The sequence below is a fragment of the Oncorhynchus kisutch genome, linkage group LG15 (assembly GCF_002021735.2).
Source record: "Oncorhynchus kisutch isolate 150728-3 linkage group LG15, Okis_V2, whole genome shotgun sequence".
Taxonomy (NCBI): domain Eukaryota; kingdom Metazoa; phylum Chordata; class Actinopteri; order Salmoniformes; family Salmonidae; genus Oncorhynchus; species Oncorhynchus kisutch.
This window is the reverse complement of record NC_034188.2, coordinates 23,687,438-23,708,749: the sequence shown is the minus strand read 5'-3', so window position 1 is coordinate 23,708,749 and position 21,312 is coordinate 23,687,438. Positions and strand designations below refer to the sequence as shown.

Genomic DNA, 21,312 nt, shown 5'->3' with positions numbered 1-21,312 from the left:
CCCATTTTGTGAGAGCATGGCCTTTACCCCATGTTGCCTTGAACCCATGTTGTGAGAGTATGGCCTTCACCCCATGTAGCCTTGAACCCATGTTGTGAGAGCATGGCCTTTACCCAATGTAGCCTTGAACCCATTTTGTGAGAGCATGGCCTTTACCCAATGTAGCCTTGAACCCATTTTGTGAGAGCATGGCCTTTACCCCATGCATTCTTGAACCCATTTTGTGAGAGCATGGCCTTTATATACTGATGTAATTGTATTTATTGATTATGTTGTCTCTCTTTTCTGTCAGGCACTTAGAGGACAACCAGATCACCGTGATTGAGAGGGGGGCGTTCCACGACCTCAAACAGCTGGAGAGACTGTAAGTATTCCTAGCTGACCTACCTCCCTACCCAGCAGTCACTGCAGTAGACACGCTCGTGACACTTTTCACCCCTCACTGTTTGTGTTTCGGTATTTACACTATTTCTGTATGCTTGTTTGTGTGTGTGTGACTGTGTGTTTTCATCATGTTTCTTGTTCTGGAGGCAGCTCTGCAGAATGGTCACTAGCTGGAACAGCCACAAAGTCATAAAATCAGGTTTTAAAACCTTAACCCTAACCATACTGCTAACTCTAATGCCTAACCCTAACTTTAAATGAAGACCAAAAATAACATCTTTGTTTCGATTAATATTTACAATATGTGACCACCTTGATTCGGTCTTATGTAGCAAAATTTGAAATGGTGTATTTTACATTGGATAAAAGTAGACTCAGAGCAAAAAATGCAGTTGAGAAACAATGGGAAAGTAATTCTGCTTTGAAAGTTGATGAACTTGTAACCTCACTTTTGAGAAAATGTCCCTTGAATGTTGTGGAACGCCTAAGGAGAGCTCTTCTACACCCATTCAGCATCGTTCACACCCTCCTAACCTTAGCCCCACCCATCTCTTTAAGGATTCACATGTAAGGTCATGTGCTAAACAGAGTAAGTAGTTTAGTAAACAACCAAAGATTTCAAGACTAAAAGTGTTAAAAGCAGGAGCCTACAATAAGGAAAAATGTAAAAATACACATTATCTAGTCCTTGACCTACAGTATGTCCTATTGTGACTTCGGTGTAGGGCATGTTGTTCCTCTCATTACCGTCTCTGGTAAACACACACTATATGAAATAAAATCTGTTTATTTGTCACATGCACAGGAACAGAAGGTGTAAATGGTACAGTGAAATGGTTACTTGCATAGTAGCAATATCAAAAACAGAAAGTGTCCAGATAAAATATATTTTATAAATATTAGATGATGCTTACCCAGACACACTTGCCTAAATTGATGGGTCAGGTGAAAGAAATGCTATAACCACCCCCCAGCCACATCTAGATAAGTGGATGAGTCACTATTTTCTAGACATCTACACATGCTCATGAAATACAATCGATGGCAGTAAACACCTCAAGATACGCCTGGCTAACTTGATGGGTCGTGTAATCATCTGGCGAAGTTAACCTCTCTTGGGTAAGGGGCAGTATTTTCACATCCCGATGAAAAGCTTGCCCAAAGTAAACTGCCTGTTACTCAGGCCCAGAAGTTAGGATTTGCATATATTGGTAGATTTGGATAGAAAACACTCTAACGTTTCTAAAACCGTTCAAATAATGTATGTGAGTATAACAGAACTGATATGGCAGGCGAAACCCAGAGGACAAACCATCCCCCCAAAATAAATTCAGCCTACCACTATTTTCAATGGCTGTCACTTTTATTATAAGGCAAAGTCCTCCCAGATTGCAGTTCCTAGGGCTTCCACTAGATGACAACAGTTTTTTGAAAGAATTTCAGGCTGGTTTTTGGAAAAATGAGCCAGAAATTGTAGTTTTTCTAGGTGGCTCACATTTTGGCTGTAGTGTTTCCAACCGCGTGAATGAGAGCACGTTCTTTGGTATTTTTCTCCGGTAAAGACAATAACGATTCTCCGTCTTAAATGTATAGTTTCTTTACATATTAGGTTACCTAAGGTTTGATTATAAACATTGTTTGGCTTGTTTGGAAAAGTGTATTAGTAGCGTTTGGGATTCATTTTGTATGCATTTTGATGGAGGGAAACTGGGTGGATTATTGACTGAAACGCGGCAGCTAAACAGAATTTTTATGGATATAAAGTAGGACATTATCGAACAAAAGGACCATTTGTGATGTAACTGGGACCTTTTGGAGTGCCAGCAGAAGAAGATCATCAAAGGTAAGGCATTTATTATATTTCTATTTCTGACTTTTGTGCCGCACCTGCCTGGTTGAAACATGTTTTTCATGGTTTTGTATGCAGGGCGCTGTCCTCAGATAATCGCATGGTGTGCTTTCGCCGTAAAGCCTTTTTGAAATATGACACAGCGGCTGGATTAACAAGAAGTTAAGCTTTATTTTGATGTATTACACTTGTGATTTTATGAAAGTTAAATATTTATAATATTTATAAGACATGTAGCTAGCTAGCTAAACAATGAAGCGGCATAATCTCAACTCATACTAATACCAATACAAACATTGTATTGTACACTTTAATAATGGAACACCAGTCACTTTAATAATGTTTGCATATTTTTGCTTTACTCATCTCATATGTATATACTGTATTATATTTTACTGTATTTCAGTCTATGCCTCTCCACCATGCTCATCCTAATATTTATATATATTTATATATTTTACTTTTAGGTTGTGTGTATTCTGTGTATTGTTGTGAATTGTTAGATATGACTGCACTGTTGGAGCTAGAAACACAAGCATTTTGCTACACCCTCAATAACATCTGCTAAACATGTATATGTGAAAAAGAAAATTTGATTTGATTTGATGAATCTGCAGGTAGCTAAAGAGCTAACCGACTAGGTTCAATGTTAGCCAGCTAACATTAGGCTATAACTAGCAATGCAAATTTATTTCTGATTCAAATAATACTCCCATACAGATCATACACGTAACGTTAGCTAGTGAGCCAGCAAGCTACAGTAACGTTCACTAGCTAGCTAACAGTACACTTTAACATGCAATGAAAACGACTTTCTGGCAAACTTTGAAACATATAATATCTGAAAATGTATCTAGATTATTACCCATATACATGGATGAACGCTTCACGTCAGACTGGAAGCATTTCACTCTGTTTTGTTTGTAGCAACATCTTGTTTGGCCAGCGTTGTCAAGTCATTCCGTTTCACAGTGACCGTGGCGTGTGCAGAAAGTAGCCCATCACTTTTTTCAACTGATCTGTCGACAGCGGCTGCTAAATTTAGGGCATCAATGTTGTTGAGAAAAGTTGTCAAACAAAAACGGTGTGGTGGAAAGGACAGTAAACACATACTGAGCAGGTCACGTTATAGACATGCAAACTCATTTCCCGGCATGTCCAGCCCATCCCTTTTCGCAGCCAATCATAGCTAGTGGGAAGGCTCCTAACGTTTTCAGTGGCTAAACCAACTAGGCTCGTAATTTAGCAATTGTATTCATATTGACAGATGGAATACAATATTGCTATAAAAGCACATGAAAGTTCACATGTTCCAGAAGGCATTTCTGTCAAAAAATAAAGAAAAAGCAGAAAGAAAAAAATACATTCTAATGCTGAAAGGAAAAAATACATTCTAATGTAAGGAGGATCACGTTTACATTAACATTAAAGTCACCTGCTCCTAGACAAAGGTGAACCATCACTGATTGTGAATGTCCACACACTGACGTGAAACGAAACACTTGGTTTACTTACCTCGTCTGTGTCACTGTGGTTCTTCTGGTCTGGAAGTAGCTGGCGAGTCCACAAACTGGTAAGAGAACAAAACCCATCCATGCCAGGCTTGCCAGCCAGGTTTATGGTTAGTAGTGTGGTGTAACATGACAGGGATGACACACTGACAAAGATCATAGACAGGGCCATGAGAACATCTGTCTCCAGTCATGTCATCTCTTTGGGGGAAATGTCTGGCAGTAAGAGGTGTGGAAGTTCAACTGAAGAATCAGTACAGCATGTAGCAAAACAGATCTGATTTACTTTGATTAGATAAGTCCCAACTGTTAAGTGGTACTTCAGTTTTATTGGAGATTCCAAGCTAGACAACGTAGGTGACAGTTGATCTGCTCTCTAATGCTGTGTTTCTCATTGAGGTCACATCAAAGGTGGAGGCCTTAGCTTTGAACTATTGTGATTTGTGGCGTAACAGCGTGGACGTTTGATATGCTAGCTGGCTCGGTATTAGGTTAGCCTCGAGTCTCTCCCTCTCCATGCGGTGGTGTAGGCCGAGATGGATGAGAACAGAACAGAGGGAGACAGAGGGAGTGTGATCCGGCTCTGAGGGCGTGTTATATGACATCCTGAGTCTTCCTCCACTTCTCCACATACCTCAGCTCTGCCCTGTGACCCCCTGTGCCCTCCCGTCTCAGAGAAAGGCTTTGGTGCCATGATAAGATCTATTCTCCCAACCCCCCCCCCCCCCCATGTCAGCCTGTGGAGCCTCCTCGCAGTGATAATGGCCTTTAAAGACTTCAGATACCTTCATAGCTTGGTAACTTCTTATGCCCATCTTCATAGGACATCACCGGCTTTCCCATAAGCCTTAGCCCAACTGTGAACTATTGACCCCCAGACGATGTCTTCCTGTACCGCGACCAGGGTTACCCCACTTCAGAGGTTCTAATCTCAACGATTGATTTGAGCATCTGGGTGTCATTTAGAGGTCGACCAATTAATCGGAATGGACGATTTAATTAGGGCCGATTTCAAGTTTTCGTAACAATTGGAAATCTGTATTTTTGGGTGCTAATTTGCAGATTTATGTCTTTACTTAACTAGGCAAGTCAGTTAAGAACACATTCTTATTTTCAATGACGGCCTAGGAACGGTGGGTTAACTGCCTTGTTCAGGGGCAGAACGACAGATTTTCACCTTGTCAGCTTGGGCGATCCATTCTTGCAACCGTACAGTTAACTAGTCCAACGCAATAACGACCTGCCTCTCTCTCGTTGCACTCCACAAGGAGACTGCCTGTTACGCGAATGCAGTAAGCCAAGGTAAGTTGCTAACTAGCATTAAACTTATCTTATAAAAAACAATCAATCATAATATGCCTTGTATACTGTTGTTCAGGTTAGTTATCATTGTTTTAGTTCACAATGGAGCCCCTAGTTCCACTCTTCATACCCCTGATAACTCCTTTGTCCCACCTCCCACACATGCGGTGACCTCACCCATTACAACCAGCATGTCCAGAGATACAACCTCTCTCATCATCACCCAGTGCCTGGGCTTACCTCCGCTGTACCCGCACCCCACCATACCCCTGTCTGCGCATTATGCCCTGAATATATTCTACCATGCCCAGAAACCTGCTCCTCTTATTCTCTGTCCCCAACACTCTAGGCGACCAGTTTTGATAGCCTTTAGCCGCACCCTCATACTACTCCTTCTCTGTTCCGCGGGTGATGTGGAGGTAAACCCAGGCCCTGCATGTCCCCAGGCACCCTCATTTGTTGACTTCTGTGATCGAAAAAGCCTTGGTTTCATGCATGTCAACATCAGAAGCCTCCTCCCTAAGTTTGTTTTACTCACTGCTTTAGCACACTCTGCTAACCCTGATGTCCTTGCCGTGTCTGAATCCTGGCTCAGGAAGGCCACCAAAAATTCTGAGATTTCCATACCCAACTATAACATCTTCCGTCAAGATAGAACTGCCAAAGGGGGAGGAGTTGCAGTCTACTGCAGAGAGCCTGCAATGTAATGGCATACTTTCCAGGTCCATACCCAAACAGTTCGAACGACTAATTTTGAAAATTACTCTCTCCAGAAATAAGTCTCTCACTGTTGCCGCCTGCTACCGACCCCCCTCAGCTCCCAGCTGTGCCCTGGACACCATTTGTGAATTGATCGCCCCCCATCTAGCTTCAGAGTTTGTTCTGTTAGGTGACCTAAACTGGGATATGCTTAACACCCCGGCAGTCCTACAATCTAAGCTAGATGCCCTCAATCTCACACAAATCATCAAGGAACCCACCAGGTACAACCCTAACTCTGTAAACAAGGGCACCCTCATAGACGTCATCCTGACCAACTGGCCCTCCAAATTCTCCTCCGCTGTCTTCAACCAGGATCTCAGTGATCACTGCCTCATTGCCTGTATCCGCTACGGAGCCGCAGTCAAACGACCACCCCTCATCACTGTCAAACGCTCCCTAAAACACTTCTGTGAGCAGGCCTTTCTAATCGACCTGGCCCGGGTATCCTGGAAGGACATTGACCTCATCCCGTCAGTTGAAGATGCCTGGTCATTCTTTAAAAGTAACTTCCTCACCATTTTAGATAAGCATGCTCCGTTCAAAAAATGCAGAACTAAGAACAGATACAGCCCTTGGTTCACTCCAGACCTGACTGCCCTCGACCAGCACAAAAACATCCTGTGGCGGACTGCAATAGCATCGAATAGTCCCCGCGATATGCAACTGTTCAGGGAAGTCAGGAACCAATACACGCAGTCAGTCAGGAAAGCTAATGCCAGCTTCTTCAGGCAGAAGTTTGCATCCTATAGCTCCAACTCCAAAAAGTTCTGGGACACTGTGAAGTCCATGGAGAACAAGAGCACCTCCTCCCAGCTGCCCACTGCAATGAGGATAGGTAACACGGTCACCACCGATAAATCCATGATTATCGATAACTTCAAAAAGCATTTCTCAACGGCTGGCCATGCCTTCCGCCTGGCTACTCCAACCTCGGCCAACAGCTCCGCCCCCCCCCCCGCAGCTCCTCGCCCAAGCCTCTCCAGGTTCTCCTTTACCCAAATCCAGATAGCAGATGTTCTGAAAGAGCTGCAAAACCTGGACCCATACAAATCAGCTGGACTTGACAATCTGGACCCTCTATTTCTGAAACTATCCGCCGCCATTGTCGCAACCCCTATTACCAGCCTGTTCAACCTCTCTTCCATATCGTCTGAGATCCCCAAGGATTGGAAAGCTGCCGCAGTCATCCCCCTCTTCAAAGGGGGAGACACCCTGGACCCAAACTGTTACAGACCTATATCCATCCTGCCCTGCCTATCTAAGGTCTTCGAAAGCCAAGTCAACAAACAGGTCACTGACCATCTCGAATCCCACCGTACCTTCTCCGCTGTGCAATCTGGTTTCCTAGCCGGTCACGGGTGCACCTCAGCCACACTCAAGGTAATAAACGATATCATAACCGCCATCGATAAAAGACAGTACTGTGCAGCCGTCTTCATCGACCTTGCCAAGGCTTTCGACTCTGTCAATCACCATATTCTTATCGGCAGACTCAGTAGCCTCGGTTTTTCGGATGACTGCCTTGCCTGGTTCACCAATTACTTTGCAGACAGAGTTCAGTGTGTCAAATCGGAGGGCATGCTGTCCGGTCCTCTGGCAGTCTCTATGGGGGTGCCACAGGGTTCAATTCTCGGGCAGACTCTTTTCTCTGTATATATCAATGAGTTTGCTCTTGCTGCGGGCTATTCCCTGATCCACCTCTACGCAGACGACACCATTCTATATACTTTCGGCCCGTCATTGGACACTGTGCTATCTAACCTCCAAACAAGCTTCAATGCCATACAACACTCCTTCCGTGGCCTCCAACTGCTCTTACACGCTAGTAAAACCAAATGCATGCTTTTCAACCGATCGCTGCCTGCACCCGCATGCCCGACTAGCATCACCACCCTGGATGGTTCTGACCTTGAATATGTGGACATCTATAAGTACCTAGGTGTCTGGCTAGACTGCAAACTCTCCTTCCAGACTCATATCAAACATCTCCAATCGAAAATCAAATCAAGAGTCGGCTTTCTATTCCGCAACAAAGCCTCCTTCACTCACGCCGCCAAGCTTACCCTAGTAAAACTGACTATCCTACCGATCCTCGACTTCGGCGATGTCATCTACAAAATGGCTTCCAACACTCTACTCAGCAAACTGGATGCAGTCTATCACAGTGCCATCCGTTTTGTCACTAAAGCACCTTATACCACCCACCACTGCGACTTGTATGCTCTAGTCGGCTGGCCCTCGCTACATATTCGTCGCCAGACCCACTGGCTCCAGGTCATCTACAAGTCCATGCTAGGTAAAGCTCCGCCTTATCTCAGTTCACTGGTCACGATGGCAACACCCATCCGTAGCACGCGCTCCAGCAGGTGTATCTCACTGATCATCCCTAAAGCCAACACCTCATTTGGCCGCCTTTCGTTCCAGTACTCTGCTGTCTGTGACTGGAACGAATTGCAAAAATCGCTGAAGTTGGAGACTTTTATCTCCCTCACCAACTTCAAACATCAGCTATCTGAGCAGCTAACCGATCGCTGCAGCTGTACATAGTCTATTGGTAAATAGCTCACCCATTTTCACCTACCTCATCCCCATACTGTTTTTATTTATTTACTTTTCTGCTCTTTTGCACACCAATATCTCTACCTGTACATGACCATCTGATCATTTATCACTCCAGTGTTAATCTGCAAAATTGTAATTATTCGCCTACCTCCTCATGCCTTTTGCACACATTGTATATAGACTCCCCCCTTTTTTTTCTACTGCGTTATTGACTTGTTAATTGTTTACTCCATGTGTAACTCTTTGTTGTCTGCTCACACTGCTATGCTTTATCTTGGCCAGGTCGCAGTTGCAAATGAGAACTTGTTCTCAACTAGCCTACCTGGTTAAATAAAGGTGAAATAAAAAAAATAAAAAATAAAAATAATCACTAGTTAACTACACATGGTTGATATTACTAGATATTATCTAGCGTGTCCTGCGTTGCATATAATCTGACTGAGCATACAAGCATACAAGTATCTAAGTATCTGACTGAGCGGTGGTAGGCAGAAGCAGGTGCGTAAACATTCATTCAAACAGCACTTTCGTGCATTGCATATGACTTCAAGCCTATCAACTCCCGAGATGAGGCTGGTGTAACCGAAGTGAAATGGCTATCTAGTTAGCGTGCGCTAATAGCGTTTCAAACGTCACTCGCTCTGAGCATTCTAGTAGTTGTTCCTCTTGCTCTGCATGGGTAACGCTGCTTTGATGGTGGCTGTTGTCGTTGTGTTGCTGGTTCGAGCCCAGGGAGGAGCGAGGAGAGGGACGAAAGCTATACTGTTACACAGGCAATACTAAAGTGCCTATAAGAACATCTAATAGTCAAAGGTTAATGAAATACAAATGCTATAGAGGGAAATAGTCCTGTAATTCCTATAATAACTACAACCTAAAACTGGGAATATTGAAGACTCATGTTAAAAGGAACCACCAGCTTTCATATGTTCTCATGTTCTGAGCAAGGAACTGAAACGTTAGCTTTCTTACATAGCACATATTGCACTTTTACTTTCTTTTGATTTTATTGATGTATTATATTAAGTTAAAATACGTGTTTATTCAGTATTGTTGTAATTGTCATTATTACAAATAAATAAAATAAAAATCTGCCGATTTAATCGGTATCTGCTTTTTTGGTCCTCCAATAATCGGTATCGGTGTCGAAAAATCATAATCGGTCGACCTCTAGTGTCATTTATGTTTTCTCCTGCCTTCTCATCAATCTCTGTTCCCAATGGTGCTTGATGTTGCTCTGTTTCTGTGTTTCAGCCCTCAAATGTTCACATTGTCCGTCTCTCTGTGTCTCTCTCATTGCACCACACACAAACACAGACTAAACTCTATTCATTTGACATAGTGCCTCATCAGACAGCAGTTGACCACACTGATGTTCTCACCTTTCTCTCCCCCCCCCCCCCAACAGGCGTCTGAACCGGAACAAGCTGCAAGTTCTCCCAGAGCTGCTGTTCCAGTCCACCCCCAAGCTGGGCCGTCTGTAAGTCACAACGCTACTTTTTCTTGATGTCCGATCTCTGGAAAACTTCAATCAATTTCCCCACTATTTAAATTTCAATCATTGTCCTGGAAGGGGGTTTGCTGCTCAAATATTAAGCTTCCCATACATTTGAAAGAGGAGAGGAGGTATGCGGTCACTGTGTTATTATTCTTTAACCCCACAGATGTTGGGCTTTTATTTGGGTTGTATTTGTAAGACATAAGGTGACACAGCCTCGCTCTGTACTCCTATCCATGAGGGGAAGGCGTGCTATATGGAATGCTTTCCTTGGACTGGAGGGGGACATTGCAGAATTTGAATTCCTGAATATTCATTTCGCAGAGTCCTTTGAATGTGTGGCCAGGTGACACCGCAGCCGTTAGCCTTGCTGTCGGAATACTAGAGCTAGTCCTCTGAGAAACTCTCACTCAGGTAGGCCCTGGGTGAAACAGGTAGGCCCTGGGTGAAACAGGTTGGCCCTGGGTGAAACAGGTTGGCCCTGGGTGAAACAGGTTGGCCCTGGGTGAAACAGGTTGGCCCTGGGTGAAACAGGTTGGCCCTGGGTGAAACAGTTTGGCCCTGGGTGAAACAGGTTGGCCTTGGGTGGAACAGTTTGGCCCACAGTTTGGCCCTGGGTGAAACAGTTTGGCCCTGGCTGGAACAGTTTGGCCCTGGCTGGAACAGTTTGGCCCTGGCTGGAACAGGTTGGCCCTGGCTGGAACAGGTTGGCCCTGGCTGGAACAGGTTGGCCCTGGGTGGAATAGGTTGGCCCTGGGTGGAACAGGTTGGCCCTGGGTGAAACAGGTTGGCCCTGGGTGAAACAGGTTGGCCCTGGGTGAAACAGGTTGGCCCTGGCTGGAACAGTTTGGCCCTGGCTGGAACAGTTTGGCCCTGGCTGAAACAGTTTGGCCCTGGCTGAAACAGTTTGGCCCTGGCTGAAACAGTTTGGCCCTGGCTGAAACAGTTTGGCCCTGGCTGAAACAGGTTGGCCCTGGGTGAAACAGGTTGGCCCTGGGTGAAACAGGTGGGACCTGGGTGGAACAGTTTGGACCTGGGTGAAACAGATAGGGGGTTTAAACTTCTCTATTAACTGAGGTTTAGTGGGGTTTAAACTTCTCTATTAACTGAGGTTTAGTGGGGTTTAAACTTCTCTATTAACTGAGGAGCAGCGTTGGAGTTTAAACTTCTCTATTAACTGAGGAGCAGCGTTGGGGTTTAAACTTCTCTATTAACTGAGGACAGTGTTGGGGTTTAAACTTCTCTATTAACTGAGGAGCAGCGTTGGGGTTTAAACTTCTCTATTAACTGAGGAGCAGCGTTGGGGTTTAAACTTCTCTATTAACTGAGGAGCAGCGTTGGGGTTTAAACTTCTCTATTAACTGAGGAGCAGCATTGGGGTTTAAACTTCTCTATTAACTGAGGAGCAGCGTTGGGGTTTAAACTTCTCTATTAACTGAGGAGCAGCGTTGGGGTTTAAACTTCTCTATTAACTGAGGAGCAGCGTTGGGGTTTAAACTTCTCTATTAACTGAGGACAGCGTTGGGGTTTAAACTTCTCTATTAACTGAGGACAGCGTTGGGGTTTAAACTTCTCTATTAACTGAGGAGCAGCGTTGGGGTTTAAACTTCTCTATTAACTGAGGACAGCGTTGGGGTTTAAACTTCTCTATTAACTGAGGACAGCGTTGGGGTTTAAACTTCTCTATTAACTGAGGAGCAGCGTTGGGGTTTAAACTTCTCTATTAACTGAGGAGCAGCGTTGGGGTTTAAACTTCTCTATTAACTGAGGAGCAGCGTTGGAGTTTAAACTTCTCTATTAACTCAGGTTTAGTGGGTTGTTTTGTTCTCTGCGAAATGTTTCCATTATGCAAAAAGAGATTTAAACTGCCAGATAACAACCGAATCCCTTTCGAAATGTATTTGTTCCCTTCATTGTTTTGGAGATTACTCCAGATATGAGTTCATGATCTCTTTGTTCTCCCTCTGCGGCTTCATTTTATGGTGATGATTTGGTCTGTATTTCACGACAGCAGTCATGGCTCTGTTTAAATAAATTAGACTCTCTTTACATCAACTGCGGCTAATTATTATCAGTTTGTATTTCTCCTCTGGGCTATCAATGCTGTCTAAGAAACACTTGTTGAGAATTACAGCTTCATTTCCTCTCCTCCCCATGCTGCTCCACCTTAAAAGCATAACTGGCAATTCATTTAGAAGTCATCCTTTACAATCCCAGACAGTTTCTATGGAGTGGAAAGAATGGACAAAGTCCAAAGCAAATACTGTAAATCTCTGTTCTTATCTTTTACCATCAGCAAATCTGAAGTTTTCCCCCAAAGTTCTTTTGAGGGTTTTATCCGGTGACGTTTTGCTGTCTAAACTAGTCTGTAATGAAGGCTCCCCTAATCTGGTTGGAGAGAGAGATGGTTTAAGAGCAGGTTCATAACCTTTCCCTGTCATACTGGTTTATTCTCTGTGATGTTAGTACGATATGAATTGCCTAACCCCTAACCCTGGTAAAAAAATAAAAAACCCTGCTCGGACCGGCCAGACCGGGGCAGCTGTAGAAAGCATACTCAGCTCATCACATTCCGACAGGGTTATTCGATGTGAGTCCGGCCCTCGCCCTCTCCCTTCGCGCTGACCAGCATTTCCAGAAACATTCTGCTGGTTTGGGGCGGTTCAGATTAAGGTAATGGCTGGGTTCGTGAACTTAGCTGGAGAAGAAGGAGTTAAGACAGGCGGACAGGGGAGTGGAAGTGAAGAGAATAGAAAGATGGTATGTCATGTCAGTCCGGTGAACTCTGATGTGAATGTGCCATCATGCAAACACATGCATAATAGATGAGTTGAGAGATAGTGGTGGTGGTCAGCGCTCCCTGTGCAGGTCTGCTCTGCCTGGAAGGAATGCGGTTAGAGTTACAGGACTGAGACTGCAGCTCTGCAGAGCACTATCTGTCTGTGTGAGCTGTGGTCTTTCTCTCGCTCTCTCTCTCTCTCTTTCTTTCATTCTTTCTTTCTCTCTTTCTTTCTCTCTCGCTCTCTCTCTCTGCTCTGTATCTCTATCCTCCTCCTCTTAACTGACAGCCGCTCTTCATCCTGATGGCTAATGGAAAGCAAATGAAGAATTCGAGGAAAGCCATGAAGATGCCTGCTCCTATTTATTAATGGTGACTGGGAGTGGGCCCCCCATATTAACTCCACTTCCTCCTGACTGGTCGCTGTGCGGTGCTGGGCTGCACTGTAGCGTTTGAATGCAGGATGTTTCAGTCAGCGATACCCATGGGACTCAACCACCCCCTGCCATTATACCCTGCTCAGGTTGCATGTGATTGGTGTGTATGGGGGGGGGGGGGTTGTTTATGCACAATGTTGTCTCCCCCTGCACCCCCCTCTCTGGTCAATTGAGAGTCTGGTCTGTAATCTTGGTGACCAATTACCGTTTCTGATTAGAGAGCAGTTAGCTGGTCTGAATACTACGGTCAGTAGGTCAGTAGAGTAGTGTGGTAATGTAGAGAGCAGTTAGCTGGTCTGAATGCTAAGGTCAGTAGAGTAGTGTGGTAATGTAGAGAGCAGTTAGCTGGTCTGAATACTACAGCCAGTAGTGTAGTGTGGTAATGTAGAGAGCAGTTAGCTGGGCTGAATGCTACGGCCAGTAGTGTAGTGTGGTAATGTAGAGAGCAGTTAGCTGGGATGAATGCTACGGCCAGTAGTGTAGTGTGGTAATGTAGAGAGCAGATAGCTGGTCTGAATGCTACGGCCAGTAGTGTAGTGTGGTAATGTAGAGAGCAGTTAGCTGGTCTGAATACTACAGTCAGTAGGTCAGTAGAGTAGTGTGGTAATGTAGAGAGAAGTTAGCTGGTCTGAATACTACGGTCAGTAGTGTAATGTGGTAATGTACAGAGCAGTTAGCTGGTCTGAATGCTACGGTCAGTAGAGTAGTGTGGTAATGTAGAGAGCAGTTAGCTGGTCTGAATACTACAGCCAGTAGTGTAGTGTGGTAATGTAGAGAGCAGTTAGCTGGGCTGAATGCTACGGCCAGTAGTGTAGTGTGGTAATGTATAGAGCAGTTAGCTGGGCCGAATGCTACGGCCAGTAGTGTAGTGTGGTAATGTAGAGAGCAGTTAGCTGGTCTGAATGCTACGGCCAGTAGTGTAGTGTGGTAATGTAGAGAGCAGTTAGCTGGTCTGAATGCTACGGCCAGTAGTGTTGTGTGGTAATATAGAGAGCAGTTAGCTGGTCTGAATACTACGGTCAGTAGGTCAGTAGAGTAGTGTGGTAATGTAGAGAGAAGTTAGCTGGGCCGAATGCTACGGCCAGTAGTGTAGTGTGGTAATGTAGAGAGCAGTTAGCTGGTCTGAATACTACGGCCAGTAGTGTAGTGTGGTAATGTAGAGAGCAGTTAGCTGGTCTGAATGCTACGGCCAGTAGTGTAGTGTGGTAATGTAGAGAGCAGTTAGCTGGTCTGAATGCTACGGCCAGTAGTGTAATGTGGTAATGTAGAGAGCAGTTAGCTGGTCTGAATACTACGCTCAGTAGTGTAATGTGGTAATGTAGAGAGCAGTTAGCTGGTCTGAATACTACGGCCAGTAGTGTAGTGTGGTAATGTAGAGAGCAGTTAGCTGGTGTAGAGAGCAGTTACTGGTGTAGTGTGGTAATGTAGAGAGCAGTTAGCTGGTGTAGAGAGCAGTTACTGGTGTAGTGTGGTAATGTAGAGAGCAGTTAGCTAGTGTAGAGAGCAGTTACTGGTGTAGTGTGGTAATGTAGAGAGCAGTTAGCTGGTGTAGAGAGCAGTTACTGGTGTAGTGTGGTAATGTAGAGAGCAGTTAGCTGGTGTAGAGAGCAGTTACTGGTGTAGTGTGGTAATGTAGAGAGCAGTTAGCTGGTGTAGAGAGCAGTTACTGGTGTAGTGTGGTGATGTAGAGAGCAGTTACTGGTGTAGTGTGGTGATGTAGAGAGCAGTTACTGGTGTAGTGTGGTGATGGTATTGTAAGTTTCAATACTCCGCAGAAACTCCTTGTGATTAATTGTGCCAGAAGAAGGAGTAATCTGATGCTAGAGGCTGGGAACGGGCCAGCTACACCCCCACCCCTCCCAAACACCACTATCGTCAGCCCAAAATTGTTTTTTTGTGTCATGAATCGTTCCGTGGTTTCTCTTCACTCCGTGGTTTCTCTTCACCCCGTGGTTGCTCTTCACTCCATGGTTTCTCTTCACCCCATGGTTTCTCTTCACCCCGTGGTTTCTCTTCACTCCGTGGTTTCTCTTCACCCCGTGGTTTCTCTTCACCCCGTGGTTTCTCTTCACTCCGTGGTTTCTCTTCACCCCATGGTTTCTCTTCACCCCGTGGTTTCTCTTCACTCCGTGGTTTCTCTTCACCCCGTGGTTTCTCTTCACCCCGTGGTTTCTCTTCACTCCGTGGTTTCTCTTCACCCCGTGGTTTCTCTTCACTCCGTCGTTTCTCTTCACCCTGTGGTTTCTCTTCACTCCGTGGTTTCTCTTCACTCCGTGGTTTCTCTTCACCCCGTGGTTTCTCTTCACTCCGTGGTTTCTCTTCACCCCGTGGTTTCTCTTCACTCCGTGGTTTCTCTTCACCCCATGGTTTCTCTTCACTCCGTGGCTTCTCTTCACTCCGTGGTTTCTCTTCACTCCGTGGTTTCTCTTCACCCCGTGGTTTCTCTTCACTCCGTCGTTTCTCTTCACCCCATGGTTTCTCTTCACTCCGTGGTTTCTCTTCACTCCGTGGTTTCTCTTCACCCCGTGGTTTCTCTTCACCCCGTGGTTTCTCTTCACTCCGTGGTTTCTCTTCACCCCGTGGTTTCTCTTCACTCCGTCGTTTCTCTTCACCCTGTGGTTTCTCTTCACCCCGTGGTTTCTCTTCACTCCGTGGTTTCTCTTCACCCCGTGGTTTCTCTTCACCCCGTGGTTTCTCTTCACTCCGTGGTTTCTCTTCACCCCGTGGTTTCTCTTCACTCCGTCGTTTCTCTTCACCCTGTGGTTTCTCTTCACTCCGTGGTTTCTCTTCACTCCGTGGTTTCTCTTCACCCCGTGGTTTCTCTTCACTCCGTGGTTTCTCTTCACCCCGTGGTTTCTCTTCACTCCGTGGTTTCTCTTCACCCCATGGTTTCTCTTCACTCCGTGGCTTCTCTTCACTCCGTGGTTTCTCTTCACTCCGTGGTTTCTCTTCACCCCGTGGTTTCTCTTCACTCCGTCGTTTCTCTTCACCCCATGGTTTCTCTTCACTCCGTGGTTTCTCTTCACTCCGTGGTTTCTCTTCACTCCGTGGTTTCTCTTCACACCGTGGTTCCTCTTCACCCCGTGGTTTCTCTTCACCCCGTGGTTTCTCTTTACCCCGTGGTTTCTCTTCACCCCGTGGTTTCTCTTCACCCCGTGGTTTCTCTTCACCCCGTGGTTTCTCTTCACCCCGTGGTTTCCCATCACTCCGGTTTTTACATCACTCCGGTTTTTACATCACTCCGGTTTTTACAACACTCCGGTTTTTACATCACTCCGTCTTTTCCCAGCACTCCGGTTTTTACATCACTCCGGTTTTTACATCACTCCGGTTTTTACATCACTCCATCTTTTCCCAGCACTCCGGTTTTCCCAGCACTCCGGTTTTTACATCACTCCGGTTTTTACATCACTCCGTGTTTTCCCAGCACTCCGGTTTTTACATCACTCCGTGGTTTCCATCACTCTGTGTTTTCATCACTCTGTGTTTTCCCATCACTCTGTGTTTTCCATCACTCTGTGTTTTCCATCACTCTGTGTTTTCAGCACTCTGTGTTTTCCCATTACTCCGTGTTTTCCATCACTCTGTGTGTTCCCATTACTCCGTGTTTACCATCACTCTGTGTTTTCCCATTACTCTGTGTTTTCCAATCACTCCAGCTCCGGTTAGCTTGTTATTCACGGCACTTCATATTTGCGAGAAACAAATAACTTACCGACTTTTGGCTTCTCACGCCTGGTCCGTCTCTCTGTTTGTTCCTGTTGGACGAGGAGTGATTTAGCTAACACACGGAGGCACCAGGTGGAGCTTTTTCATATTCCTCTCCTCTGTGTTAAAGCATGGTGCTTTAAACCAAACCCTGCAGAACAGACAGACGTGGAGTACCGTGTAGCACCGCGCCAAGCTTCGTATCAGTGTTATAAAGCTGTTAAGCTGGCGAACAGGTTGTGTGGCTGTGTACTTCCTGACCACAATGCTCCTTCTGCCTGCAATAGCTGCCTAATAATTCAATATGTCCCAAACACATAAATCATGGAGTCCTGTCATGCAGCTCCGCCAGTAGGTCCTTGTTTTTACAGAGAAACAAAGCTCTCCCAGAATACAAGCCAAATGTCTCCCAAAATAGGGCTGCACTCCGCCAGTTTCTAGAGGCCAGACAGCTTTGTGACTAAAAATATATATTTATATAAATACAAGCTACAAATACATATTTAGATAAATACAAGCTACAAATACATATTTAGATAAATACAAGCTACAAATACATATTTAGATAAATACAAGCTACAAAGACTTTGGAGCTCTGCTGCTGAGCGAATGACAACCGGCCGAGGCACAGCCTGTTGGTAGATACTGAACTCTTTTTATTTATTTTTGTCAATGATATTGTTTTATTTTTGTGTTTTCCAATATGAGTTAGTTAGTATGCAGAGAGTGAAGTGTAAAAGTGTTCTGAGTGGAAGCTGTCGGCTAGGTGGGAGGTCCCACAAGACAAGATCCAACAGTGAAACTTAATATAGCCAATTAAGCTCCAACAGGAGATCTGTTAATTAGTACACTCCTCCTCTTTCTACAGTATCTCTCTCTCTAATTTTTCTTTCTCTCTCTCACTCTCGCTCTCTCTCTCTCTGTAGCTCTCTGTAGCTCTCTATCTCCGCCCCCCTGCTGTTTCTAGTCATTGCTAGCAGTAGTTAACCCTGTCAAGTATCTGGAAATTCGAAGGCTAAACTACATGTAGGCAGATCTAACACAGATCCCACCGGAGGATGCTTCTGCTCACATGACCGCTTTGGTTTCTGCTGACAGAAGGAATTAAGAAATAAATTAAACCGTTTATACTTGGCAATGTGAAATCTGGCATCCCACAGCATTGTTCCACCTCAGCATTTATCCCTGCAAGGAGCAGAGAAAGGAATGTTTGCTGGGGAGAGCTTTGTGATGTGAGTACCGTGGAGCTAGTTTGGCTTCGGCAGCCAACATGTCTCAAAGTTACCAGCAGCAACACCTTACCATTCTAAAGTTACCAGCAGCAACACCTTACCATTCTAAAGTTACCAGCAGCAACACCTTACCATTCTAAAGTTACCAGCAGCAACACCTTACCACTCTAACGTTACCAGCAGCAACACCTTACCATTCTAACGTTACCAGCAGCAACACCTTACCATTCTAAAGTTACCAGCAGCAACACCGTACCACTCTAAAGTTACCAGCAGCAACACCTTACCACTCTAAAGTTACCAGCAGCAACACCTTACCACTCTAACGTTACCAGCAGCAACACCGTACCACTCTAAAGTTACCAGCAGCAACACCGTACCACTCTAATGTTACCAGCAGCAACACCGTACCACTCTAATGTTACCAGCAGCAACACCTTACCACTCTAATGTTACCAGCAGCAACACCTTACCACTCTAACGTTACCAGCAGCAACACCTTACCACTCTAAAGTTACCAGCAGCAACACCTTACCATTCTAAAGTTACCAGCAGCAACACCTTACCACTCTAACGTTACCAGCAGCAACACCTTACCATTCTAACGTTACCAGCAGCAACACCTTACCATTCTAAAGTTACCAGCAGCAACACCGTACCACTCTAAAGTTACCAGCAGCAACACCTTACCACTCTAACGTTACCAGCAGCAACACCGTACCACTCTAAAGTTACCAGCAGCAACACCTTACCACTCTAACGTTACCAGCAGCAACACCTTACCACTCTAAAGTTACCAGCAGCAACACCTTACCACTCTAAAGTTACCAGCAGCAATACGTTACCATTCTAAAGTTACCAGCAGCAACACCTTACCACTCTAATGTTACCAGCAGCAACACCTTACCACTCTAAAGTTACCAGCAGCAACACCTTACCACTCTAACGTTACCAGCAGCAACACCTTACCATTCTAACGTTACCAGCAGCAACACCTTACCATTCTAAAGTTACCAGCAGCAACACCTTACCATTCTAACGTTACCAGCAGCAACACCTTACCATTCTAAAGTTACCAGCAGCAACACCTTACCACTCTAACGTTACCAGCAGCAACACCTTACCATTCTAAAGTTACCAGCAGCAACACCTTACCATTCTAACGTTACCAGCAGCAACACCTTACCACTCTAACGTTACCAGCAGCAACACCTTACCATTCTAAAGTTACCAGCAGCAACACCTTACCACTCTAACGTTACCAGCAGCAACACCTTACCACTCTAACGTTACCAGCAGCAACACCTTACCACTCTAACGTTACCAGCAGCAACACCTTACCATTCTAATGTTACCAGCAGCAACACCTTACCACTCTAACGTTACCAGCAGCAACACCTTACCATTCTAACGTTACCAGCAGCAATACGTTACAACTCTAAAGTTAAAAGCTAGTGGGTGAGAGGCTATGAAATGTGGTATGTACTGAAATAGCAAAGAATGTGTTAGCAATTGAATGTCCAAATTAAAGTAAGAAAACATGTAATAACTGTATATTTTGATACTGTTAATAGCTTGTTCTGACCCATTTGTATTTGTATTTACTATGGATCCCCATTAGTTCATGCCAAGGCTGCACCAACTCTTCCTCGAGTCCAGCAATTTCAAAAACACTACAATACATTCCCAACAGATTTCACAACACACTGAGTGTGTGCCCTCAGGCCCCTACTCCACTACCACATAGCTACAACACAACATCCATGTGTATGTGTGTGTATAGTGCGTATGTTATCGTGTGTGTATGCATGTGTCTATGTTTGTGTTGCTTCACAGTCCCGCTGTTCCATAAGGTGTTTTATTATCTGTTTTTTATCATATTTTACTGTTTGCATCAGTTACTTGATGTGGAATAGAGTTCCATGTAGTCATGGCTCTATGTAGTACTGTGTGCCTCCTATAGTCTGTTCTGGACTTGGGGACTGTGAAGAGACCTCTTGTGACATGTCTTGTGGGGTATGCATGGGTGTCCAAGCTGTGCTGCAGTAGTTTAGACAGACAGCTCAGTGCATTCAACATGTCAATACCTCTCATAAATAAAAGTAGTGATGAAGTCAATCTCTCCTCCACTTTGAGCCAGGAGAGATTGACATGTTAGCTCTCTGTGTACATCCACGGGCCAACCGTGCTACCCTGTTCTGATCCAATTGCAATTTTCCCTCTTTGTGGCACCTGACCACATGACTGAACATTAGTCCAGGTGTGACAACTTGGGTAGAGCAATCTTTTATTATAGACAGACTTCTCCCCATCTTGGCTACTGTTGTATCAATATGTTTTGACCATGACAGTTTACAATCCAGGGTTACTCCAAGCAGTTTAGTCACCTCAACTTGCTCAATTTCCACATTATTTATTACAAGATTTAGTTGAGGGTAAGGGTTTAGTGAATGATTTGTCCCAAATACAATGCTTTTAGTTTTTTTAATTTTATATTTGGGACAAACTTATTTATTGCCACCCATTCTGAAACTACCTGCAGCTCTTTGTTAAGTGTTGCAGTCATTTCAGCTGCTGTAGTAGCTGCTGTGTATAGTGTTGAGTCATCTGCATTTATAGACACACTGGCTTTACTCAAAGCAGACTTTGATCAATAATGTCGAAAGCCGCACTGAAGTCTAACAAAACAGCCCCACAATCTGCATTTAGTGGGATACAGGCTATGGATGAGCTTGGTTAGCAGCCAACAGCACTCACACAATGTTTGTTTAATCACAATTAAGATTCACATTTGAGGCGTAATCAAAAACAGACATGTCTTTGGAAAGTTGGACAGGGAAAAACCGAGATATCCTCTACGTTGTGAGCAGAAGAGAATGGACCTTTTGTTGACTGCTTTTCTCATGGAGGAAAATAATCAGTTTTGAATTTTACCAACATTTTTCTTGAGGGGACTTTTAACATGGCTGCTAGAGTCTGGGTTTTATGACACAATGGTTATGTTTCCTCATAAAATATTCAAGACATAGAAAAGATTGAGATATACAAAGTTATTCATGCATTTACATCTACTGAATATATACTGAACAAAAATATAAACGCCACAAGTTGTGTCGGTCCTATGTTTCATGAGCTGAAATAAAAGATCCCAAAAATGTTCCATATGCACAAAAAGCTTATTCCCCTCTGTTAGTGAGCATTTCTCCTTTGCCAAGATAATCCATCCACCTGACAGGTTTGGCATATCAAGAAGCTGATTAAACAGCATGATCATTACACAGGTGCACC

At 44.6% G+C, this 21,312-nt stretch overlaps 1 protein-coding gene across 1 annotated transcript in view; it reads left to right on the top strand.

Moving 5' to 3' along the window:
• The window catches only part of slit3 (slit homolog 3 (Drosophila)), a 386,836-nt gene that overhangs the window by 23,720 nt on the left and 341,804 nt on the right, over positions 1-21,312 (top strand). Inside the window, 2 exon segments of the mRNA XM_031791377.1 lie at positions 293-364; positions 9,779-9,850. Of these exon segments, the coding sequence (XP_031647237.1) occupies positions 293-364; positions 9,779-9,850 (144 nt within the window).